The 26874-nt window shown below is 36.9% G+C and overlaps 3 protein-coding genes across 4 annotated transcripts; all 3 read right to left on the bottom strand.

Annotated features, from left to right (window-relative positions):
- Window positions 1-121: 121 nt before the first annotated feature.
- On the bottom strand, window positions 122-17462 carry LOC130105525 (collagen alpha-1(XXVI) chain). Its single transcript, XM_056271549.1, has 14 exons — window positions 16815-17462; window positions 15213-15335; window positions 14999-15102; window positions 6092-6153; window positions 5876-6005; window positions 5552-5659; window positions 5362-5487; window positions 4134-4217; window positions 2678-2721; window positions 2405-2467; window positions 2242-2277; window positions 761-805; window positions 588-663; window positions 122-296 (listed from the first exon to the last, which is right to left on the bottom strand). Exons 1-14 carry the CDS (start codon window positions 16955-16957, stop codon window positions 178-180), a joined length of 1263 nt encoding a protein of 420 aa, XP_056127524.1. The 5' UTR covers window positions 16958-17462; the 3' UTR covers window positions 122-177.
- A 517-nt stretch (window positions 17463-17979) lies between these two features.
- bcl7ba (BAF chromatin remodeling complex subunit BCL7B a) lies at window positions 17980-21207 on the bottom strand. The gene is made up of 6 exons (XM_056271496.1): window positions 21039-21207; window positions 20373-20448; window positions 20088-20190; window positions 19769-19939; window positions 19291-19370; window positions 17980-19120 (listed from the first exon to the last, which is right to left on the bottom strand). Exons 1-6 carry the CDS (start codon window positions 21128-21130, stop codon window positions 19028-19030), a joined length of 615 nt encoding a protein of 204 aa, XP_056127471.1. The 5' UTR covers window positions 21131-21207; the 3' UTR covers window positions 17980-19027.
- A 790-nt stretch (window positions 21208-21997) lies between these two features.
- tbl2 (transducin beta like 2) lies at window positions 21998-26846 on the bottom strand. 2 transcript variants are annotated; one of them, XM_056271521.1, is made up of 7 exons: window positions 26358-26846; window positions 26085-26200; window positions 25489-25673; window positions 25211-25362; window positions 24975-25101; window positions 24561-24713; window positions 21998-22555 (listed from the first exon to the last, which is right to left on the bottom strand). In XM_056271521.1, exons 1-7 carry the CDS (start codon window positions 26488-26490, stop codon window positions 22096-22098), a joined length of 1326 nt encoding a protein of 441 aa, XP_056127496.1. In that variant the 5' UTR covers window positions 26491-26846; the 3' UTR covers window positions 21998-22095. The 2 variants fall into 2 exon arrangements, with proteins under 2 accessions (XP_056127496.1, XP_056127497.1); XM_056271522.1 differs by having other exon boundaries at window positions 21998-22564; window positions 24570-24713.
- Between the last annotated feature and the right edge of the window lie 28 nt (window positions 26847-26874).

The following is a 26874-nucleotide window of genomic DNA, read 5'->3' as shown; positions in this document are numbered from 1 at the left end:
ATTACCATTAAACATAAAATACATAAAGTAAATCAAATAGAAAAGATCAGTGCCACTTTCATTATACTCATCAACATATACATTGAGTGATCTGTCCTTCAGAACAACAGACAGGAGATAAAAGGTCTTGTGGTCACAAGTGTTTGTTATTCACTCTTCATACCCAACAGAGTCCGGCTACTCTCTGTCCGAGGTAACAGGAGAGGAGGGTCTGCCAGCACTAACACTTTTAGCACTGCCTGTTAGCATGAAGTCTGCCAGGAGATCTATTCCAGAACCAGAGTCCAACAGAGTATCTGGGCAGAGCGGGAAAGAAACAAAAATGAAGTTGCATAACCATTCATGTGTCTAAAAATAAATAGTTGGCTATATATTTATGGTCCTCTGATGTCAATTTTATCCTTAAAAGCAATTCATCCTCATGCAACCTTAAAGTCATTACTAAACAATCACTGCAGATCCTAACCTCTCTGGCAGCTAACAGCTTATGCCATGAGATACAAATGACGCTCTGGAATCCAACTGAGTCTAGTTATAACTTATAACTGGAAATCTAGATTAATATTAATCAATAATATTAATCTCACCATGAATGCCGATCATGTGTTCTAGAATGAGAACCCTCTCGGCTAAAATCTTCAGCGCTTCCCTCAACTGCTGCACCTGCAAGAAGGCTGAGCTTTAGCATGTGACAATAAATCATCATAACTACACATACAAAACTTCAAAACTATCCAATTTATTTGTGCATCATCCTTACCTCTCCTGGAGTCTCTCCCGGCTCACCTTTAGGACCTGGAACACCCTGCTCACAAAATGAATTTTATATACATGTATATATATATATATATACACTCACCGGCCACTTTATTAGGTACACCTGTCCAACTGCTCGTTAACACTTAATTTCTAAGCAGCCAATCACATGGCGGCAACTCAGTGCATTTAGGCATGTAGACATGGTCAAGACAATCTCCTGCAGTTCAAACCGAGCATCAGTATGGGGAAGAAAGGTGATTTGAGTGACTTTGAACGTGGCATGATTGTTGGTGCCAGAAGGGCTGGTCTGAGTATTTCAGAAACTGCTAATCTACTGGGATTTTCACGCACAACCATCTCTAGGGTTTACAGAGAATGGTCCGAAAAAGAAAAAACATCCAGTGAGCGGCAGTTCTGTGGGCGGAAATGCCTTGTTGATGCCAGAGGTCAGAGGAGAATGGCCAGACTGGTTCGAGCTGATAGAAGGGCAACAGTGACTGAAATAACCACTCGTTACAACCGAGGTATGCAGCAAAGCATTTGTGAAGCCACAACACGCACAACCTTGAGGCGGATGGGCTACAACAGCAGAAGACTCCACCGGGTACCACTCATCTCCACTACAAATAGGAAAAAGAGGCTACAATTTGCAAGAGCTCACCAAAATTGAACAGTTGAAGACTGGAAAAATGTTGCCTGGTCTGATGAGTCTCGATTTCTGTTGAGACATTCAGATGTTAGAGTCAGAATTTGGCGTAAACAGAATGAGAACATGGAACCATCATGCCTTGTTACCACTGTGCAGGCTGGTGGTGGTGGTGTAATGGTGTGGGGGATGTTTTCCTGGCACACTTTAGGCCCCTTAGTGCCAATTGGGCATCGTTTAAATGCCACGGCCTACCTGAGCATTGTTTCTGACCATGTCCATCCCTTTATGGCCACCATGTACCCATCCTCTGATGGCTACTTCCACCATGTCACAAAGCTCTAATCATTTCAAATTGGTTTCTTGAACATGACAATGAGTTCACTGTACTAAAATGGCCTCCACAGTCACCAGATCTCAACCCAATAGAGCATCTTTGGGATGTGGTGGAACGGGAGATTCGCATCATGGATGTGCAGCCGACAAATCTGCGGCAACTGTGTGATGCCATCATGTCAATATGGACCAAACTTCCTGAGGAATGCTTCCAGCACCTTGTTGAATCTATGCCACGAAGAATTGAGGCAGTTCTGAAGGCAAAAGGGGGTCCAACCCGTTACTAGCATGGGGTACCTAATAAAGTGGCCGGTGAGTGTATATTTTTTTTTTTTAAATAAAAAACTATTTTTAATTACATTTAATTATCTTAATTATAAAACTGAAATGCATTGCAAAATAAATTCATTGATTTATGAATTGATTAAAAATTATAATAAAATAAATAAATAAATAAATAATTGTTATAAATATAAATGCAATCCAGTATGTGCACTCACAGGCTGCCCTTGCTTTCCTGTTATTCCAAGTGGACCCTTTGAAAATAGAGTGATACAATCTAATTAGCCCAAATAAAAAAGATTACATTTTTATCTAAAATGAAAAATGTATAAGATTAAGATGTAATTTCTATCTAAATGTAGGTCTTTATTGATGACTCACTCTTTCTCCTGGATCTCCTTTGGGTCCCCTGTCACCTGGTGTGCCTGGAAAGCTTAAGGCAGCCTATGATGAAAGTGAAATAATAAGTACACTGTGCCTTAAATATCCATATGTATTGTTCAATTATTTCTTTCCTCATACAAACTGTAAATGCTTACTATGTTAGAGCACATTTCATGTATAATCTGCAAGAACACTAAATATATTCTTAATTCTTTCTATTTATCCTAAAATATATTCTAAACACATTCCATAATGATAAAAATGCCTTACATTTTTCCCCGGGGCACCTGGGTGTCCAGATGGTCCGGCAGGCCCTGTTCAACACATATGCATGGGCGTCAGTTTGGTTTGAAATGTGCTGGGGATAGAGACGCATTCGGAAGTGCATTTTCAGAAGTGCTGGGTACAATGACGCATTCATTTGTTTTTCTCTTTCGCAGGTCATGTTTTGAAAGACGATGTCCTGTAGCTTACTAATGTAAATAAATAAAAATGCATACAAAAATGTGATGATGTCCGACTCGTTTTATGAAGAAGAAAGCCTTAAGTTTTCAAATAGCATTAGTCATATGACTCACTATTCTGCTTCATAAGTACCATGTTGACAATATGACATGACGTGGTTTAATGTACCTAAACAATGATTACCAAATTTCTCTCTCATATTGCTCCTCATAACCACTGAAAACTGTCAAAAAAATCGAACCCAAAGTCCAATTATTATGGACGTTATCTGACATTAAGCGTTTCTGCTTCACATTTTCAGCAGGGCAGCGGCCAGCGGAGCGGCTGTGGGTTGACTCCCCACGGTTCTCATGGGCTTTATATATAAGTCCTAACGTGAAAAAGCTTTACGTGGTTTAATGTACCTAAACAACGATCACCAAATTTCTCTCTCATATTGCTCCTCATAACCACTGAAAACTGTCAAAAAATCTAACCCAAAGTCCAATTATTATGGACGTTATTAAGCGTTTCTGTTTCATTGAGGCTATTGTAGGAAAAAGCTTAACGGTTAAATGTACCTAAACGACGATCAGTGATGACCAAATTTCTGGTTATATTTTATGTTATATTAAGTGGTTATGATGAGCAATACGAGAGAGAAATTTGGTGATCGTTGTTTAGGTACATTAAACCACGTAAAGCTTTTTCACGTTAAGCGTTTTCGAATGTCCCAAGGAAAATAGGCCTGGCCTACCATAGGCTACGTGTTGAAGTTCAGTGGGAAAATGTGTGGCTATGCCTTTTTGCTAATATTTTGATTTAATTCCCAGTACAATTGACCATATCTTCACACAACTCAACTTCTGCACTACAAATTTTGACAAGATTGAAAAAGCAAAAATATGTGTCGCACAGATATATGATGACTGACATCACCCAATCATGTGCGATTCCCGCACGGTGGATTCCAATCAAAGTAACAAGTTCCATTTGGCGTGCCAACCACCGCTCCCCAACCTAGAACGTATCCCAATGTTACAGTTGTTGCAGTGATATGAACAGAGAAGCGTGTAGCCAGCGCAGCAGCAGAACGGCTAAATTGAGCTTGAGGTTTTAAAAAAAAAGTGGTGGGTACAAAATGACTAATGACGAAACATGGTGGGGGCGCGTCCCCACCGAAATCGACGCCTATGCACATTTGGATAGAAGAAGATTAAATGTGTGATGAAATAGGTGGGTGATACCAGGTGAAACTGTTTGCTGTGATGTTCTGGCATACCTGGCGGACCAGGAGGGCCGGAGGGCCCGGGGGGACCAAGGAAAGTCTGAAGGTCACGATAGGCAGCAAAGTCACTATCCGCATCTGAAACATGTAATGTAATGTAACTTCACTTGCAGCTGTACCGCTGTTCTGTTCAGTAGGATTTGCTTCTCAGGTTCTGTTTTGGGTTATCCAGATTCATGCTGCCTCACAGACAGCTAACAAATGACTCTGATTAACTGCTGACAGACAGAAGCCAACCAGACTCTTAGAGTGAGCCAGAGCTCTGAGAGGTTTATCCAAGCAGATCCTACTCAAATGCTGCCATCTTATGGTCATTTTGAGAATAACATCTGAAAGGTTGCTGCTGCTACAAATCATTTACGTATTCAATTCCTTATTTTCTTTAACCCTGATTAATAATGGTGAAAATTCTGTCATTAATTACTCTCCCTCATGTCGTTCCAAATCCGTAAGTCTTTCGTTCATCTTCGGAACACAAATGCAGATCTTTTTAATGAAATCTGAGAGCTTTCTGTCCCTCCATTGACAGCTACGCAACTACCACTTTGACGCTTCAAAAAGTTCATAAAGAGATCGTAAAACTAATTCATATGAATTGAGGGGTTTAGTCTAAATTTTCTGAAGAGACATGATCGCTTTATATGATGAATAGATTTAATTTAAGATTTTATTCATAATTTATTCATTTTATTTATAAACATTTATCAACTCTCACATCAGTTGTGGTAAACGGAAGATCAAACATATTCGCTTGATGTGTGAGAACCATTCACGTATATTACGCAGCACGTTTGAGCTTCCACAAGAACCAGTGAGGTTTGTTCTCGCAAGTCAAGCAGGTTAGGTTGAACTTCCGTTTATGTCCGCTGATCAAAGCATAAATTAAATCTGTTCATCACGTTAAGTGATCGAGTCTCTTCAGAAGATTTGGACTAAATTGCTCAATTCATATGGATTAGTTTTACAATCTCTTTATGAACTTTTTGAAGCATCAAATTGGTAGTTGCGTAGCTGTCTATGGAAGAACAGAAAGCTTTTCGATTTCATTAAAAAGATCTTCATTTGTGTTCGGAAGATGAACAAAAGCTTTACAGGTTTGGAACGACATGAGGGTGAGTAATTAATGACCGAATTTTCATTTTTGGGTGAACTATCCCTTTAAAGTCATAAATTATGCCATTACACAGTGAACCGCATGTTTAATGTGGACTGTTGTACTCACATTCGCCATGTTGTTTAGCCATTAGAGTGAAAACATCTCCCCTAATGGAGAAGGGAGAGGATGCAGCAGGTCCCGGCGGACCAGGAAGGCCTCTTTCTCCTGGAGGACCTCGCAGCCCTTGAGGTCCTATAGAGATCAGACGTAACCAGGGGAGCTGTGAAGCTAAGTGAAAATATTTGCTAGTTCTTACCTCTAGGTCCCATAGGACCAGGTTTTCCAGAAAACCCTATCTTTCCTAAAGGTCCAGGAGGACCAGGGGGACCTGGGATCCCAACAGGTCCTGGTTGTCCTTTTGGTCCTGGGAATAGAATTCTGATTAAGACAATATAAAATATAAAACAAAAATATTTAAAACTTATATTTATAAATACGTATGTATTTTATATATTTTAAGATTTAATTATGTATTTATATATCAAATAAATAATAAAATAAAATAAAACAGATAAATATCATATGAAATTACGCATCCTAAAGAACAGTATAGTAAAACATGTACATCGTTTTTTCTTACCTGGTCGGCCAATGGCATTGGGTGTTATTGGTGAGGGGTGTGCCCTGTCCACCTCATTATCAGCTGTTCTCTCAGGTGATTGGCTGGAAAGAGGGAGAGGGGGTGCCTCTGCATCTTTCAGTAACATTATCTGTTAAAAAAGAAAAACCACACTCTTACCATCTTAACTTAAATGTGCCTGGTTAACACAAGAGGTTACCTACATTTCTATCTTACCTGAGCTTCAATGACACTCAAGCGCTCTTTGACGTCAGCATAACCAGTACAGTTCATGCACTCTAAAGGGATGAATGCAAAAAAAGAGATGTTAAGGAAACGTGGTATGACAGCATGCAGAGAAAGGGGGATTTTTAACCATAAAAAATTACATAGCACAGAGTGAATGGATTAGGCAAATGCTATAAATCTCTCAGCCATCTGTTGAGTCATTAGTCAAATCTATGATCATTCAATCTAAAGTTTGCTCCGTTTTTGCAATATCATAATTGCAGACTAGTCAAAGTGGTAAGCAGAACTGATCTGAATGAGGTTAGTGTGATGCTCTCACCATGAGCGTAACAAAGACACATTCATTCATACTGTCCTTAAAATTCCAAGGATCCTTCCAGAGTCACTGACTTGTAGTCCAAAAATGAAATCAATCCCGAAACCTCAGTGTGAAACCAAAATATCAGTTGTATGCTCAGTGTTGTTTTGTGAACAACGAGAACTTGTTATAGAGACACTAAATGAGTTCAATCACATCTTTGGTTGACATCCCTCCCTGGGGTATGATAAGGAACAGGAAAACCAGACATTGGCCAGCGTGGTTTTCCATATGCATGGAAACCCAGTGAAGGGAAATATCTCACTCTGGGTTTCCCCAAAATTCACCTTTCTCATTTGAGAGAGACACTCCTCACAGCACAGAGGCTGGACCTTTCTGTAGAGCAAGAGGGATCTTCCAAGACAGCAGAGTCTTGGGAATCATTTGGCGTGAAATGAGATGATGATGATGATCTCTTAATGGTGAAATTTTATATGTGAAATGCAATACACAGATAATGATATTAGAAATTAAACTTTAGAACAAAATGTAACAATATTCACAAAATACAAAATGTCTCAGAAATTAAACTGATTATGCTGAGCTGGGGAAGTTACTTTAATGTAAACACGAATTGCTGTTTGCAACCCATTTTTTACATATTATTTGACATTGCCATTTAAAAGTTTGAGGTCAGCAAAAAAAGTTTTAAAAACAAAATACTTTTATTCAGCATGGACACATTAAATTGGTCAAAAGTGACAGATTATTTTTTTATGATGTTATAAAAGTCTTTTCTTTCAAATAAGTTATTTTGATAATAATAAAGAAATGTTCATAGAGCACCAAATCAGCATATTAGAATGTTTTCTGAAGGATCATATGACACTGGAGACCGGAGTAATGATGCTGAAAATTCAGCTTTACCATTACAGGTATAATATTTTAAAATATATTAAAATAAAATAAAAAATATTTCACAATGTTACTGTTTTTTTTTACTGTATTTTGATCAAATAAAGCATAAAATACTTCTTTCAAAAACATAAAACATTCTTACCAACCCCAGTCTTTGTTAAATACAGCTAAAAACAAAGAAACTAACCACCTTAATTTTTGACTGGTTGAAACATAGTAAGGAACTGAAGAATACATTTGGATTAAAAGACATAAAACACCAAAAATGCAGTACAGGATTCATTTTTGGACTCATTCGTGTACATTCAAATGGACCACTAATATAAACCAAGCTTCATCATCTGCTCTCAATTGACTTTAATATTACAAGACTAAAGGCCACAAGCATGTCACAGTGTCATCAAAAAAACAGTTTGGATGCCAGACCTCATGAAGGGACATTAGCTCATTCCATGAAGCGCAAAGGAACAAATTTGTCACTCCTCACCACAATATACACATCCAACAGAGCAGGAAAGTTGACATGTCTCTGTTTTTTGAGGTGGAAAGCCATAAGGACTGCATTAAAGGGCAATGCTAACTGCATGTCTCCTCATTGATGAAACACCCATGCTGGGAAAACCAAAGAATGCCATTCACTCTATATCAGTTATGCTAAAAAATAAAATATAAAACACTAGTTCTGTAATATTTACTTTGTAGGGACTGCATGGCACTGGGTGATGTATGACAGAAGGCTGTGTGCAAGTTAAAGCGCTGTTGAAGTTTGGCAGACTGTGAAAACGCAGAATGAAATGTTCAGCTGTCTCTGACATGCCTGTTCTCTTTGTGCATTGGCCATAACGCAGGGTTCTGCTGGATACCAGACCGCTCTCAGATCAGTGGACAAATGAACGTTGGGGTTTTCTGGAAAAAAGTAAAGAAGAGCAGCACAATGGGATCTGCAGACACTGGACCGTTATGCTTTCTGCAGATGCGAGGGAAGGCTTAATCGGGCCTACATTTTTTGGAACTAGCACAACGATTTTATTAAAACTGACATGGTTAATAAAGTTACGCAAACACGTGCCAGCGCAGACATCAGTGATGTATTGATGTACCAAACCAGAGTGCGACTCAAGAAGTACAAATACACAAATCACACATGCAAGCTGACCACATTAAGACTCCACACCCATTAACAGCATTCTGGCAGAGACTGATGGGGTTTTCAGAGATTATGAAGACACAAGATACTTCTGCATGTTCTCCAGGGTGAATGCAGTTTATAAAGTGGTTTATTGGTAAAATGCGATGCAATGAATTTGTTTTATACAGAATTTTAATAGGCTGTATTGCCAGATCTAGATTGTGCGTCATTAACTTTTTTCTATGCTAAATACAAGCAGACTTGTCAGTAATGAACTTCAGTCTCTGTATCTGCCCTCAAACAAATACTTTGGTCACATGCATTGCAGGAAGACTGGTAATTGCTTGCCATCCCTCTTTGGGATTCATTCGCTTGAAATTGTACCCCCCTAAAGCGTATAGTGTACAAGCAGACTAAACAAATCTAAATTCAATTCAGTTTAAAATGCACTTTCACGTAATTGCAGGAGTCTGCTTTTGCTTATTTGGTTTGTGAAGCACCTACATAAATAACTAAATAAAAATAACATTTTAATTTACATTTGACATTTAATTTAATACATAATATCACTGGGAGACGGGAGTTGCTCTCTAGTGACCATTGGAATAATGTTGAGGGACAAAGGATCTCTCCCAGCTGTTGATTCCAGCTGCAACCACGACACCTTACAGTTGTTCTGTCTTGCATTTGTTAAAATTGTGATGTGCATGTTTCTGATCTATTTGTAATATTGTTTTAGACTATTATGCATAGCCCATGTTGGTGACTGTGGTACTTGGACAGTCCAACTGGATCAGATGTGTTTCTTGGTCTGAAAAGTTGAATAAGATTTAATAAGAGTAATAATTTCCAGCAAAATAATCATTTTCATAATTTTGGTTCAGCCCTATACTTTGTGATTATTTAGACTAGTTTATATTCATGGTGAGTGTTGGGTGTAATGCATTACTAATTAATTACTGTAATTCAATTACTTTTCCCTTGAAAATGTAAAGTAATTTTTCTGTAATTTAATTAGTTACTTCTGATGTAATTGCTTTAAACACTGTATAGACTATAAAACAATTCTATATAAAACAAGTGTATTTAACATCAAAATTTAACGTCTAATGTTAAAATGTATGTTTTAAATGTAACCTTCTCCCTTTAAATAGAGAGAATAATCATTTCAAGAAGAATTTATGCAATTTTATATTATTTATTAAAAGAGCAGTTTCATCCTTGTATTGTTCAACTGGCCGAGGTTGATATGGGATTTGGAAAGTAATTGGTAATGAGTAATGCAACACTTTTTGGAGAGAGTAATCTCCGTACAGTAATCTAATTTAACTGTTTAAGATGTAATTAGCTAGTAATTAATTACTTTTCTTAGAATAACTTATCCAATACTGTTCATGGTGGAAATTACAGGGGTTTTTGGAGGGTCCCACCTCCATTTAAGGCTCAAACCCCAAAAGAAAGTCAAATAACAATAAAGTTGGGCTTACTAAACAGTAAGAAGTAATACATTTGATCGTCACTAAAACTTAATATTCAATAAATATTTCAACAACATTTTCAAAAGTAACCACAAAAAGTTAAATCACAAGTAAATCAGATCACAGAGCTACAAAGATGCAACATAGTACATTATACTGTAAATCTTACATACATATACATCACTTATATTCATCTATAATATACTCTATATATAAATATACACTATAAGTCAAAAGTTTGGAATAATTACGTTTTTTTTAGACTTCTTTCAAAAACATTTAAAAATCTTAATCTGTATTTATTGTAGAATACTGTTTGGCTAACTAGAAACACTGCAGGCACCAAAAGACATTTTGCTAATTCTCACTGCACCCACACAGACGCTGATTAATGCAGACAATCACCAGATTACAGTATGCCACTTCTCAGGAACTGCACTACCCGCCAAACGCTGACATGTTCAGTCAGCGAAAACAAGCGCCAACTAACAGCAACAGATGCTGACAAGGGTACTGAAAAACCAAAAGAACGTGTCCTGTTGCCATTGATGTGAATGTGTCTGTTGGCATTGGTCACTGTATAATTTGCACACTGATTATATTCACCATGCATTTATGAGATACAGTTTTGGGTTTAAGTCTTACAAGTTACCCTAATGAACAGGTAGAACGCATCGGCTTGTCCATCTGTGCTCCACCACAGAAATGAGATGATCTCACCCACCACAGGCAGCTGAGGGGGCTGAAGCACACGCGTCCTCATCAATCATGACCACAGACATCCCATTTTCCCACAGCTAGGGGTACTGATCACAATCTCAATAAAGGAATTTGTAAAGCAGGTGATAAATTTGAAACTCTGCCAGGCCTTCTGGAAACCCGGTATGGGGGTTGTAAGAAAGACAGCTGGAGCAAATAGATATAGATAAGACCCTGACCAGGGCATTATGGGAAGTTCGAGTACCCAAGTAATTCTGCTGATGGGAATTGTTCCCATGAATGACTAATGCTTTTAGTCTAACAATCAGGGTTTGGTGGTTTTCAAAAAGGAATCCAGGAACCCTCAGAGAGCCATTATGTTGTACTGTTGTTGATAAAATGAATTACTTGTATTAAATTAACTGTTTAGTAAATGTTATAAATCCACTCCAACTTTTTGTTTAGACTGTCTTTTAGGGATCTAACTAACTCCGTCCCCCCCAAACCACTGTTATGTGCAGCATGCATAAAAGTTAGACTAAATAAGTAAAAACAGTTGAGAGGTACGCAGAACATTAAGGAGACAAGCAAGCATTTTGCTAAATGTATTTTTTGAGCTGTTGAAGTTATATGTTAAATTAAGATTAAATATGCTAAAAATAAATTGTAATATGCTTATAGTATTTATTGATCCTCAGGTAATCTATCTTTACTCTAACAGTGGGAAGAAAAACATACAATGTCTAAAGCTGTATTATGCAAATCAAAGTAAAAATTTCCCAGATAATAATTTGATTTGTTTTTTAGTAGTTAGTCAGTTTTTGGAAAGATTTTGTATTTCTACACTACCATTCAAAAGTTTAGGGTCGTTTTTTAAAAGTCTTTTATGTTTCAAAAGTCTACAATTTTATGAAGTTTTTAATGCTCACCAAGGCTCTTATTTGATCAAAAAGGCATTTATTTGATTAAAACAGTAATACTGTGAAATATTAATACAATTTTAAAAAGCTGTTTTCTATTCTAATATATTTCCCTGATGATAAAGCTACATTTTCAGCAATATAGTATTAAGTGACACGTGAACCAGCATATTAGAACGATTTCTGAAGATTTAGAGATCAAGAAACTTTTGATTGTTAGTGTATATCACAAAAAGCTCAAAAACCTCTGAATTGGGAGATATCAATTACATTTTTTACATCAAATACAAAAACATAACAGTAGGTTTTTGATGTGTTGCATGCTATCTAGTTCCTCTCTAGTGACAATTGGAATACCGTTACAGGACAAAGGATCTCTTACAGCTGTCGATCCCAGCTGCAACCATCCTCCCACACCTCAACAGCTTTGCACTCTAGCATTCCTTGATGTCTACTCATTCTTAGTCAAACATGAAGCTATACTTTTCACATAGTTAAACACAATTGATCAGAATACCCAAGTCTTTGACATACTAATATGGAAATTTAACGAGATCAAGAGAAGAACTGGCCCCAATATACAAGGAATCCATTAAAGAACAAAACAAAACTAACCGAGGGAGGGGCAGCAACAAAAAGTCCAGCATTTTGCTGACTAATCTGATGGATGGAAAAGATTTCTTTGTCTGCACTGCATTAATGAACAAACAACTTCATCACACTGGTATCTTTTAATACAAGGCACATGAATTTTCGACACTGTACATTCCTGAAGGACTAAACATCATTAATGTGGTTCAACATGACCACAGATAGTCACACAATTCTCAATAACTGTCAAAGTGATATGAATAAACATCTAAAGCACAACTCCAGGGGAGAATGAATCAGTTTCAAGTTTCTGATTGCAATTCTGTTTATATATATATATAGCTGGATTGTTCACTCTTACATTTGGCTAGTTCCTACAACCAAGGTCTGAATCCTGCCTGATGACAACAGCTTGCTAGTAAATAGTTCTCCGAATGGATAAATACATGGACATGAAATGTACATCATAAAACAAAAAACTGTGAGTCTGTGGTGTGACACGAGAGACACCAGTTTCAGTGGATGACTGGGAAGAACAATTAGAATTAAGTATTCTATTTGGCCGTTCACACAGAAGCCGTTCTGCGCTGCACGTCCATTGTTTTTCTATGTAAATATGCCCTAGATGGATGTGTTTGACCATTCGTGTCTTGTGTCTTTTGCATGCCACTGCGTTCAGAAAACTCATGCTCAAGTTAGAAGTTCAACTTTTAAAAAAATGTGTCTTGAGACCTCCAATTTTTTTCCATTCCACTGCCCGCATCTTTACATTTTCAATGCATTCTACGTTTTTCATTTGCATTCCACTGCAATGGACGGCTGGTTTTAAAATCTTCCCGGTCTAGAGACATTTGTTGACATTCGCTTCATGATAACTTCAGTTAACTCTACAATAAGTAAATCCACTTCTTCACCAGCTAATTACTCTTTGACAGCAATGCAATAGAAATATACAGAGCTATCACAAAAACAAAATTCTAAAGATGGCTGTGAGCTTGGGTCTATTCCTTGCATTATTTTCCCATTACATATTTCCCATTGAATTTGATTCATGTGTCTCATGTTTTAAAATTTAGAGTCATTTAGAGCCTCGTAATAGATAAAGCACCCTTTCCACAAACTTTTCTTTAAGAAGAGTACATTTATAACACTGAACTAAGTGTTATTTTACCCTTGCATTAAAATATGGGGTTTCTAATACAGCTGCTGTTGGAGGAAATGGGAATGCAATAAAATAATTATAATGGCTCTATTTGCAATGATCATCGACCCATGTACAAGTTCACCTTGATTGGTTTAACCAAGTTCCAAACCCGGAAATGTAAAAAAGATTTTTAATGACTGAAATCAGACACAGCATTCTTCTTTAGGCCTCATTACACACAATAAATGGAAATGTTGGGATTTCACACGACTGACTTTGACCTAACTTGAGCTGTTTGACTACGAGTCACAATCCAAAGTCCAAAAATAAGTTCTTAAATAAACCAAACACAGAGGGGCCTGAGACCCAGGGGATTGACAGCCTCAGGCTGAAGCTATGAGCCCAATGGAGAGGAATAAAAGGGAGGAGGAAGGAGAAAGGAGAAAGGGATGGGGAATGAAGATTTCTGATTTATTTACATGTCAGAGATCGTGGCGCCCTTGGATTTGACCCAAACTAAATCATCCACATCTCACAGGGGATGATCTGAAAAGAGACACCGCAGACGGGCCAGTGTGTCTGCTGTGGGGGGAAGGAGGTTCATTAAACCAGCATCCAGAAAAACATGGGAATGTGTGTCATGGGTCAATTATCCTTATTGGGTCAAAACTATTTGGACTCTTGTGACCTCTACCACATCTAAATGTGCTGTGTCAAATCAATTAAAATGAATCAAAAGCATTGACTCATTTCCTTAATTCAAAATATTTTCTTCCAGCTATTTATTTTAGTTTAATTCAAATGTATTTACCCATATATGCAAAGACCCAGAGCTGTGCTGGTTTTGATTATGATTATCTCTCTAGGAGTAAAGTGTGTAAGGAGTGTAACTGTACCAATATGACATGACATTGACATTAGACAGGGTTACCAGGTAAAATACATACAGATATTTGTGTTTATACCCACAAAAAGTTAAGAAAAGGATGCATTGGCTCTAATATTTTAGTAGACTTCCAAAGAACTTGTCTCAGATACTCCTCCTAAAATTCCTTAGGATAAATACAAATAGAATCACATCAGATGTACAGATAATTTAGTCTTGGAACAATATAAGAAATATTCATATTGAGACATATTGACTTTTGATTGCAGATTTTTGTGTCATGGCAAATCTGAGCATACTTTGTGACATGGCCAATCCAAAATGGATTTTCTCCAGGTTAATATATGCCAGTATTAGAATTTTTTGCACTGAAGTGTGTGGTGCTCATATAGAGAGAGGGGAAATACGTTCAGCGGAAAAATGATTGACACATTCCCTTTTTCTAACAGATGATTGATTCCCACAGTCAGACCAGCTGTTGTCATTCACATTAGCACCCACAAACTGAATGTAAGGGATCTCTCCTTGTTGCTAAGAGACTTAAATTTGAAAAAGAACCACCCACTAAGACACACCAAGCCAAGTGTAAGTGGTGTTTGCCCGTGCAAAACTCTTGCTCGATGCTTGGGTCCTCTGGGTGGTTTCAATGTGGTTGCTTGCTTACACAAATCAAAAGAGTCCAACCACAAAATCTCTGTGATAATGTTACGATTTTCTTGGCACAACTAATAAATGTCATCTAACAGCTAACAATTCTTTTCTCTCACAGACATTCAAATGCTTCAGCAATACATCAGTGAACTTGAGATTGGTGAGAAATGATCTCCCTCACCCTCTCTGCAGTCTTCCCCATGGAATCCCGGACAGCATCGCCATTCCAGAGAAGTGATTTTCCTGTAGGTCACTCTGTACACAGGTCTCACCAGAGTTCTGTAGCTGGGAAAATACAGAGAAGCAAAGCATACACAGAGTCTGTTAGTGAATGTGAGAGTGAATAGTAGAGTATAATCCAGTTTATACCATGAGATCATTTCTTTTATCTGTACCTGATGAGGTTTGCACACGGTCCAGGCCATCGGCAACTCTGAAACAGTCGCTGCACAACAGTCTCTGTCCCATTTTGTGTCTGACATGAAACTGTCTTCTGTACTGTGTACTGGCACCGATTCCTTATTCGTTCCATGATGAATAAACAGTAATAATGACAAAGACCAGACCAATCAGTATCCAGCAATGTCAAATATCGAATAGAAAAAACAAATCATGGAGAAATGAATGCCAATGAAATCATGGAAATTTAGAGCATTAGGTAGAGAGTGATAAATGTGTTCCTAAAATTCCTTTTCACAAAACTCATATGGCATTGCAAAACAAACAAGCATGTGACTTCAGTAGTTTTAGTGCCATAATGTTTCTTCATGAAGCTCCTTCACTTCAAAAGCGAAATGAAATACAGCATAGTGGACCGAGGGTCCTCAGAGAGAACCTCTCAGTGGCACAAGCATATCTTTTTTCCTTTACCATGGGAGGAGACTGAATGATTTATTCTCTCCCGACATTCATTTAACACCCAGAAGTGTCTGTCATCTGTTCTTGAAAAGAACTAAAACAAAAAAATCGGGAAAACTTCCTTTCTGATATGTCTCGGGTGATTCAAAATATCCCAGGATTGTGACCGTTTTGTCTTTCATGTCATTGTTCTTCGTTGTTTCACAGGACAGATTGTGATGAGTCGTGATCGGACTACAGACACACATGAAGCTCTACACGTCTAGACTAAAGAGCTCAACCTCAACCGCATGTCAAGCCACAAAATATTTTGCCACATCTGTTGGGATAAAGATTTTTAAGATAAATACTTTTGGCTTTGATTTGGTTTGTGCTTTTTCTGGGAATGCAATCAGGGGTCCACATGAGCCTTCACAGATGTGTTTAGGATAGATAGATAGATAGATAGATAGATAGATAGATAGATAGATAGATAGATAGATAGATAGATAGATAGAGAACAACAAACATAATGACAGAACAGATAGAAGATAGACAGACAGATGATAGACAGACAGACAGACAGATAGATAGATAGATAGATAGATAGATAGATAGATAGATAGATAGATAGATGTACACTGTAAAATGATTTTTCAAAGTAGTAAATAAAACACTGATTATTGAAGTACGTTTTACAATAATTTACAATTTCAGTCTTTCTACTTGAAATTTTCATGTTTAATTCAATGTTTCTTTGTAATTATTTATGAAATACTAGCATTTTCTGAGTGAAAGCGGTTTCAAAATAAATCCTACACCAGTTTTTTTCAGTGTAGGCCTAGGTTATTTAGCTTCAAAAATGTATTTATATGTACACATTACATATATATCCAGAAAAGTTGTAAGCCACATAAACAGTTGTGAATACTATTTTTAAAAAGTAAAATATTGTTCGATTAGATAATAATAGAAATGCTCGACTAATTTAAGTTTATTAAAGCTTGACTGTTATAACTCGAGTTCATTGACCTTAATCCATCATCCTGCAATATACTAAGGCTTTAAATCAATCAGTTTGATAACCCAGTGATGCTCCAGCTGGTTAGTAAATCTCTTTCTCTAATGTTACATCGAGCACATGAAGTCACAGAGTTTACCTGTTAAATGTGTTTGCTCCAGTGTTGTGTTCGGACACTGTGCGTTGCAGTCTCACTGGAACCTGATAAATAGCTGCTGAGGCTTTAAAAGGACGAAACGACAACATGAAAATACAAAGAAGTTTCCAAAATCCCTCACGCATGGTCCGACGTCTTACAACTCTTCGCTTATTCCCTGCGCTTTATCTGATGTTGTCCTGCTCAGACAAGTTGTGTTAAACGCCTGAGTGAGTTATTGAGAGACCTGACGGAGGAGAGACAGTCAAAATGCTATCCGGTCTTCTGGAGTAAAACACTGGCTGTCTCATAACATATTTGGCTGACTATCTAGTATCTACTACATCATCGATAGCGTGGCCAAAAAATGCTGCAGGCGTTTGTGACATCCAAAACGCCGTCTAGGTATGAATTAAGGTACTGTATAATAATGTATAAAGAAATGCAGAGAAAACAACTAGAGGACAAACATAAGATAGATAGATATTTCATTATTAAATACAATGCTGATACGTAAATAAATAATAATAATAATAAAACTGATGGGCAAAAATAATAATCAATAGTTCTGATTTAAAATGGGTAATGGGGCTTTAGCGCCACCCGCTGGTCAACCACTTTTTAATACCACAAATATTGAATCTCCTACACTAAATCTTTTCTTTTAAAGATTTTTGTAATGTGTTTCAAAGAAGTCTCGTATGCCCACCAAGGCTGAAAATACAGTAAAAACAGTAATACTGTGAAACATTATTTCAATTTAAAATAACTTTTCTATTTACATATATTTTAAAATGTAATTTATTCCTGTGACGCAAAGCTGTTTTTTCAGCATCATTACGCCAGTCTTCAGTCACATGATCTTTCAGAAATCATTCTAATATGATGATTTGATGCTCAAGAAACATTTTTTTATAATTATCAAAGTTGAAAACTTTTTTTTTAGGATTCTTTGATGAGCAGAAAGTTCACAAGAACAGCATTTATTTGAAATACAAATCTTTTTTTTACATTGTAAATGTCTTTACTGCATATTTTGATCAATTTAATGCATCCTTGCTGAATAAAAGTACTGATTTCCTTTTAAAAGGAAAATCTTAGTGATCCCAAACTTTTGAACAGTTGTGTATTTTGTTATTGTTTTGAAAAAATAATGACAAAACTGAAGTTTCTTGAAATGAATGTCTAATATTTTAATAATATTTGCTTCAAATAACAATATGGCTGCTTCATCAACCTCAATGTGCCCACTATACAAATACCATTCCTATAAAATTTGATGAATAATACCAACATACTAAATAATAACTTATTTCAATGTATGTGTTACATTGAGACAAATGAGTAAATGTTCAATTAATGAAAAAAAAAAAAGAGAGCTGGAAGGGGGATTCTTTAACAGTTGGAGGCACTAAGAGACCCTGAGACCAGAATCTACAAACAGAAAATCTAGATATTATTGACACATTTTGAATCATAGCTTAAACATTAATTTCAATCTGCATGTAAACTCACAGAATTTGATTGAAGACCTTCTGCATGTTAAGTCATTGTATTTATTAAAAGAGAATGGCGTGGTCTAATGAGATTATTTGTGCATAAAGTGTGATGTATTCAATTATATTTCAAGTACCCTTGTTATTTAACTCACTATTTGTCTTTGTTTTGAAATACATTTTCTTCAATAATGGCTAAGCCTTCAGTCAACATGAAATTATTTTATGGCTTTCTTTTTTATCAAGCATCACATTCCACTGACTATAAAATAAAACTATTATCATTATAATAACTGTAACAGCAATCAACAAGAAGGGCTTTAAAGTGAGAGTACATTCATCTGCTCTCCCGGTAAACAGGAATGTCCAGTTAATAGTCTGGCTTCTTTTGATTTTGGCTTATTAACCTTGAAATAATGCTTCATTTATGTCCCATCCGAATTCTACTGCGAGATCTTCAGAAATGAACAATAATTACAACATGACCAGAATTGAAACATATTCTGTATGTTCTGGGAACAAGAGTTAAAAAGGGAAGGCCAAGATTTGTAAATCTTAAATGTTGCAAAGCTATTCCATGCGATAATAAATATAGTGCTTTCTCGATGTCTGGTCCATATTGTGTCTTTTGCAGCAGTTCTTCAGTGATCAGTCTGGCTGATTATCAATGCCCAGTGTGCAGTGTGTGTGTGTGTGTGTGTGTGTGTGTGTGTGTGTGTGTTAGCTCAGAGGGGCTGCCTGGATGACCGAGACCTGCTCGGTACAAATTCTTTTTAGTGGTGGGGCTCCACAACTGTCCTCATCCTCCTGCACCTGGAGAAAAAGGAACAATTACTAGCTGACACAGAAAGTTGTTGCGTTGAGAATAAAACCTAAAAAAAGAAAGAAAAAAAAATTGAATTTGAAGGCAAGCAAGGCCCAGCAGAAGAACTGTCCTTGCAGTCATGCTTTATTATCAAACTCTGGCTAGTTTTGTTTTGTACCTGAGCAGTGAGAGGAAGAAGATCTTCTTTGATCAGTGTTGGCGGCTCATCTGCAATCTCACTCGACTGCAGCAGCGGTTCTAGAAAAAAAAAAGTTAGCATTTTTAAAAGTGGGTCAACTGACTAAAAGATCTCAGTGAACTTTGTATTTTTAAGAGATAAGAGCGCAACACATTTGCTCAGAACAAATCAGCATGACACAAAGAGGGAAAACAACTTACAGTGGAATCTAAATATTTAAGCAAGGTTTATAAAAGCTTCAGGGTTTATGAAACACTGAATATACCTTTGAAAATGTGTAATTTATTTATTAATAATATAATGAGTAATGAATCTCTCAGAGATTAACATTAAACGAACATTTAAATATAAAAAGATAATATGAATTTGTATAAAAGAAAATTACAAAGTAATATAATATAATATAATGAATCTCTCAACATTAAACTTAATCAAAAATGCAAGCTATGAGTCTCACCTTCCATGATTTCCTGGCCGAGGGTGGGCGGCTGTGGGTCATCTGTATGATAGTCTAGACTCTGAGGTGCAGGACTGACCGGCTCACTGGGCGGTAGACTGGAGTTATTGCTGCTGTCTGCAGCTATTTTATGCTGGTATGAGTCGAGAGAACTCTGGTTGCTGTTGTCATCTGAGAAGGCAGGAGGCAACCAAGAGAAGATTTGAATTTGACATGAAAGAAAAAATCATATGGGTTTGGAACAACATGAGGGTGAGCAAACAATGATAGAATTGTCATTTTGGGGTGAATTAACCCTTTAAAACTTGCATCTGTTTACCTTGAAAATCTAATAGTACAGAACAGGCGTTATCAGATGCCTCCTCAGTGGGAAAATTCTTCCGTTGCATTTCTCCACCCACAGACACTTTGCTTTTGTCCTTCTAAAAGACATCGGGTTACAGATACAGTAAATACTGTGGAGTTTAAGATAATATGTACAGATTATTTTGATCTATATGTATGAAATGGAAACAACATATTTTTGTACATGCATTTAGCTTATCCAGATGACATGAAGGTACAATTAAAACAAAGAGAAAAGAACATCTAAGATGTGTCGTACCTCCTTTGAGTCCACCACAGGAACCCATTTAAATATTCTTAATGATGTATCACCAACTGTGACCCATTTCTTCTCCCTGAAATGGAGCAATTGTGTAACAGGTTTCCTATATACATGACTTGAAAAGCTCTATCAAGTTTCCATGTTAAAAACGCAACCATGCAGAAATAAAGCACTTATCAAGTTTCCAGATGGAGAAAGTTTTGGCTCATCTAAAAGCTATTTTTTTGGGACATGGGATTACAAGGTCCATTTGTTAATGAGATGAGCCCTATCAAATATCCCCATTTATTTCAATAACAAAAGTGCTTCGTTTTGTTGGGCTAAAGCCTTACTGGGTGTGCTTCAGTGCTTGGATTACTCTTTTGCACAGTAAATGTATAATAGATTATATAAACTAGTAAAAAAAAAAATCAGGTTACTGACAGTCCCTACATACTACACTTTTTCATCATATGAAGAAACCCTTTAAAAACCTCTTAAGTCCCGCCTCTTTTTGCCACTTGTCCCTTCAGAAAATAAAGACAAGTGCGCTGACATTGGCTGTCTCTTGTGTCAATCAAACAGCATCCTCTTATGAAACTCCTCCTCCTTTCCGACTGAAGTTTCTCTTTTGAAAAACATTTCTCTCTTTCAAAGTGTCTTGACGCCGCCCGTTATACTCACCATCTCCGTACTTTCTCGATGGCGGCCATCACTTTCTTAATGTCATCTTTAGCGCGGCTTCGGGTCTCTGCGCGGACCGAACGACCCGACATTTCTGAATTTTATCGGTACTCTTACTGGAATCGTGTCGGTCTCGCAGTCTGGCTGCACAAATCTCGCATCGCGAGAACTCATACTCTACTTTCCAGAGCTTCTTGACAGGTCCCACCTACTTACAGAGAGGGCACAGGTGGCTGCTGTTTTTTTTTTTTTTTTTACATTTTATTATTAACTTTATTATAGTCATTATAATCATATCCAGTCAACGACCGAATGGCCAAATCATCTTTTAAGGATTATACTTGTTTATAACCTAAATGCTTTAATTTAACTTTTAATAGTTATAGTACCTTTCAAAATAAAAGTCTTCAGGGGCTGTTTTTTTTATAGCTGAATTAAGATATTAAAATTTGTAATTCTTAACAGTTAATAACATTTAATAAAAAGTTAACAGTTTATTATTTCTATTCATTATTTTAAAATGATTTAAATATACCGTTTAATGATTTAATTCTTACAAAACTTCGCTGCTGACAAGTTCCTTAAAAAGTGCTGTATTACAATTCTTTGATTCTAAAATATTCCTATCCCTGTTCAATATGCAGAGAAACGCAAGTAGGCAAAATTATAAAAAGTCAAATATAAAGCAGTTCAAAGGCAAAACACAGTGACTACATTTAGTCAAATTTGAGGTATGAGATAATCTGCCCTTTGACAGACAGACAGCTAGCTATGCTCATTTAGAGAAATGAGGATGAAAATAATCAAATCAATCAAAAATATTTTCGTTTCAGTATTACAGCTTGTTGCCTTTGTAGAACAGTATATTTCTCCTGAAAAGTGTAAACATGTCACCTTTAAAGCCTCAAAAATACGGAAGAAAATGTAGTGGAAAAGGAACAAAAGTCATTTACAAACACTTAAAAACATTTGATTTATTCAATAAAATCATCATGCTAAAGTCACTTATTTCTGAAACCGAAAACAGACTTGCTTCCCAGTGAAAACAAATCAGCCTTTAGTTCTTTGTTGCATTCAGCACTGTTTCCAGAGCGCTCTGAGCATCTGATATCTGCTGCTGGAGTCTTTGTCTTACTCCATCATTTGTAGTTTTCTTCAGCATGGTCTCCATGTCCTGGATGGCAGCGCGGTACCCGGTTACATTGTGAAAGACGCGAATGGCACGGTCCCCAGTACTGACTAGGAAACGGCTGTTGATGTCAAACTTAAGGTCGGCTATTTGTTCGCTGTGAACACCGTGGAACTCCTCCTCTAGTTCACCAGTGGTAGCACTGTATAAGGCTATATCACAGCCGTTTGATATGGCTACTACACGACCGTCGGGTGACAGTGCAATGCGGCTTCCCTCCGACACCTGACATGGCACGGTCCGGAGCAAATATGGGTCCTGCTTTTTCTTATACTCCACATCAGTGTCCCACAGCTTCCATGTGCCGTCTTTGGACACAGTCACCATTCTGTAAAAGGTAGTGAAATGTTATTAGTTGTAGCTATCGATTTATAGTTAAATTTGACCGTGAGGATTTTAAACTCAATGAAAACTATATAATTAAACTTTCTACACTGTTCAGGCTCAAGGAACAAAATTGTTAACAGTATTCAAACATGTTATTAAATGTCTATGTTCTAATTTATAAGTGTTGTTATTGTTAACTAAAAGTATTACAATTTATTTTGTTAATTGAAATAAAGCTATGATGATAATATATATATATATATATATATATATATATATATATATATATATATATTAGATGAAAAACTAAAATATTAGAAATGTGGCCTTGGTAACAAACTTAAGTTGAAGTACTAAAATTGCTAAAACTAAAATTTACAGACCCCCTGTGGTGAAAATCCAGTTTTTAATGTTGTTTATTTGTCTATGTGGTGTTTTTAATATGCTTTAAAGGGATAGTCCACCCAAAAATGAAAATTCTGTCATCATTTACTCACCCTCAAGTTGTTGCAAACCTGTATGAGTTTCTTTCTTCTGCTGAACACAAAGGAAGATATGTTGAAGAACGATTGGACCTTTGGCACCATTGACTTCCATTGTATTTTTTTTTTCTACTATGGAAGTCAATGGTGCCAAACAACTGTTTGGTTCCAATCGTTCTTCAAAATATCTTCCTTTGTGTTCAGCAGAAGAACGAAACTCATACAGGTTTGCAACAACTTGAGGGTGAGTAAATGATGACAGAATTGTCATTTTTGGGTGGAGTATCCCTTTAAGACAAACCATGTGCAAATTCATAAGTCAACACCATTCCGGAGTATTTTCTCCTGAAAACTGCAGTGAAAAAAAGACGCGGTTTTAAATCGCTGGTGTTTCTGACATCACAAACTACCTTATAACCAATCACGTCAACGTGCTGGCGGGCTATAGCATTTCATTAACTCTGAAGCAGGGGAGTCTCAAGAGAAGTGAGGTTATCCCGGTTTATTTTTCTGTTGGTATGAAAAATTGGGAATATTTAGCAATATAACGGGTGAATTATGTATATGATATATATTTCGATGTTATGATGAACTAAATGCCTTTCTCCTCTGACGTTCTGAGTTGTTCAAAGCGTTTCTAAGGATACTGATTGTTAGAAGGCAGCCGTCTGACTCTAAGATGCGAACGGGAACATGGTTTGTGTAACATTAGCAACACATTATTAGCTGTTTGATAACCTAGTCAAGCCAAAGGCTAATCATATTAATCACTGTTTTGTGTCCGTCGTTTTAGAGAGCAATACATAAAACGTGTTACCATTCTGATACATCGACATGTAGACAAGCTTGTATAATTCACTCTTTCACTTCTTCTTCTGAATCCGTTTCTGGTTCAAACATATATGGCATAAACACTTGTCATTGTACAGCGTTTACTAAAGTTGACCTAGTGGATCTCTGAGCTGGTTTGAATGAGTGGAGGTGGGGACTAATTTGCATATTCATAGATCCACTTATACTAAACGAAGCAAGGGTGTAGAGTTACATTCAAGCTATTTTAAGGCATGAATAAAAAAATCCACAGGAGAAAACGTTTAAATATGTCATTTTGGTGATCAAAGATGAGTTTTAAGGGATAACTACAGATACCTACCGGGGGGACTTTAAGCTAAAAAACATTTTAAATGAAAACTGAAAATATAAAAATAAAAGCCAATTCAAAATGTGAATAATATACTAGTATATGAATAATACTAAACACTGATTAAAAAAAAAAAGATTTTAACATATATATATATATATACACACATATAGAGGGAGGGAGGGAGAGGGAGAGAGAGGGAGAGAGAGAGAGAGAGAGAGAGAGAGAGAGAGAGAGAGAGAGAGAGAGAGAGAGAGAGAGAGAGAGAGAGAGAGAGAGAGAGAGAGAGAGAGAGAGAGAGAGAGAGAGAGAGAGAGAGAGAGAGAGAGAGAGAGAGAGAGAGAGAGAGAGAGAGAGAGAGAGAGAGAGAGAGATGATCTTGCCTTCGAGAGTCATTTGAGAAATCAAAGGAGTAAACTCCAGCTGAGTGTCCCTTAAGGTCAAATGCACGAGTGACCTCTTTGAACTCCCCTGATTTACCAAAGCAAACCTCCCACACCTTCACATCAGGGGTAAAGCCACACGAAGCAACAAACCTTATGAGAAGAAATATTAAAATAAATAAATAGAGATTTTAAATCTATTTCATTTGCATTACAGATCCATATTATTTAATACTATTGACACAGTGATGTGATGCAGATTTTGCAAAGAGGGTTTCATTATTACACAAACGTTATTACATGTAACACATTTGTTTAACTATATTAAATATATATTTGACCCAAAAACACTTGTACATAAGGAAAACATTTCTAATTCCCAGAGGAGCTGCTTGTATTACTTCTTGAACTAACCGTCCACACGGTGACACAGCAGCATGTGAGTTGGTCATCTGATTAGTGTTGATAGTAGCTAAAACCTCTCCTTTCAGATCCCAGATCACAATGGTGGTGTCAACAGAGGCAGACATGATAAATTTGCCTGAAAACAGAATCTAAAATTAGTAATTAAGTCTTATGCAAGCTTGCTTAGCATATGTATATGACATTTAATACAGTTCAGATGGATTTAATTAATGGAGTCCACTGACCTGTCTCAGCGATTCCGATGTTGATAATGATCCCCTTGTGTTTCTGAGGGAAATCCCCCGCAGCAGCTTTGAAATTGAATGTCCCATCATCTTTTTTAATCATCTTATAGATTCGAATGGTCTCTCCATTAGACAGCCAAGTGATAAACGCTCTAAGGACAAAAACCAACCAGTCAGCAGTAATAACTGTTTAAAAGAGTATCAGAAAACTTGTAGATTTAACATGACAAAATATGTTAATGACATAAATTGGGGCGTGTTAATGAGGCCAAACGTACCGACTGTCTGGGCTGAAGCGGACGAGTGTGGCGTGGTCAAACTCAATGTTGGCTCGCAAGCACTTGTGATCTCGGTCAAGGAAGTCTTTAGTGCTCCAAATTCGGATGGTACGGTCATCTGAGGAAGATGCAAGGTATTTGGCATTGCTACTAAAATCCAGGCAGGTCACATTGCCACTGTGACTCTAGAAGGGGGGAATGAATGCACAGAAATACAGATCAATATACAGGACTTTGACATGCACCTAAAGACAGTTTGCAATCTTGACATTTAAAATAAGACAATATAATATCATTACAATTAATTATTATTATTATAACAATGTTATATTATTATAACATTATTATCAATGTTGAAAGCATATGTGCTGCTTAATATTTTTGTGGAAAGAGTCATACGTTCTTTCAGAATTGTTTGATGGGTAGAAACTTAAAAAAACTAAATGTTTTGTAACATTTTTCATTTTGATGCATCCTTGCTGAATTAAAACCATTAATTTATTTGCCATTCTGGTCTTCTACTGGTTGCCCTTGACATGCTTTGCCAGCAAATGACGTCATGTGTTTACTATATCTTAGATTTGATCACGAAATACCTTGAGAGAGGAAGCCAGTAGCTGGTGTGAGAATGTGTGCTGCTGCGGTCTCTCCTTACGGGGGCGCTGTTGCTGCTTCTGCTTTTTAGAAGGAGCTTTCGTTGCATTTTCCTCCACTGTAATATTATCCAGTTACATAGCATCAAAATAAACTACTTTCCAACCTAAACTATGTCTTTGAAACGAACTTACAACATCGTTATGTTAGTAAAAAAAATCAACTTCAAAACTAAAGTTGCTGGCAAGATAGAAGAGGGACACAGACACACTTACCCGGTGCATCGGTGTCTTTCTTCTGTTCGTTTTGCTCAGATAATTCACCTTTCTGTCTACCAACAGCCACGACCACTAACAAAACCAGTGCACCTATCAGTACTGACAGTGCAAAGATCGCTGCAAACTCCATCTTGGCTAGATTTGTGCCACGTTATCACCCCTGACACAAACAAGCAGGCTGTATAGAAGCAGATCTGTCTGTCTCTCTTCTCTGTAACTTGAGTCGCACTTAGTTCCACTTCACGCTGGCAGCTTGAATGCTGCAACACATTAGAGTGATCTTCATTGACTATCCTAATGGATCAAACTTCTCGGGGCAGCACGGCAGTCCCTTTACTTGTTTTGAAAATTGCAAAACGTATTATATAAATTACGTGTATGAAACGAAAACTCAAAAGGGGTCTGTTATCTCAAAGAATGAATTACACTACACGTAATCAAGTGCTAAATATCTCTTCACAGTTCACCACCGCGCAGCCGCGAGACTCTTTCGTTGGTGAGCGAATGAAAAGTT

The sequence above is a fragment of the Rhinichthys klamathensis genome, unplaced genomic scaffold, assembly GCF_029890125.1.
Source record: "Rhinichthys klamathensis goyatoka isolate OS25496 unplaced genomic scaffold, OSU_Roscu_1.1 h1tg000321l_1, whole genome shotgun sequence".
Lineage (NCBI taxonomy): Eukaryota > Metazoa > Chordata > Actinopteri > Cypriniformes > Leuciscidae > Rhinichthys > Rhinichthys klamathensis.
Note: the sequence above shows the minus strand (reverse complement) of the source record. Positions and strands in the feature narration are given on the sequence as shown.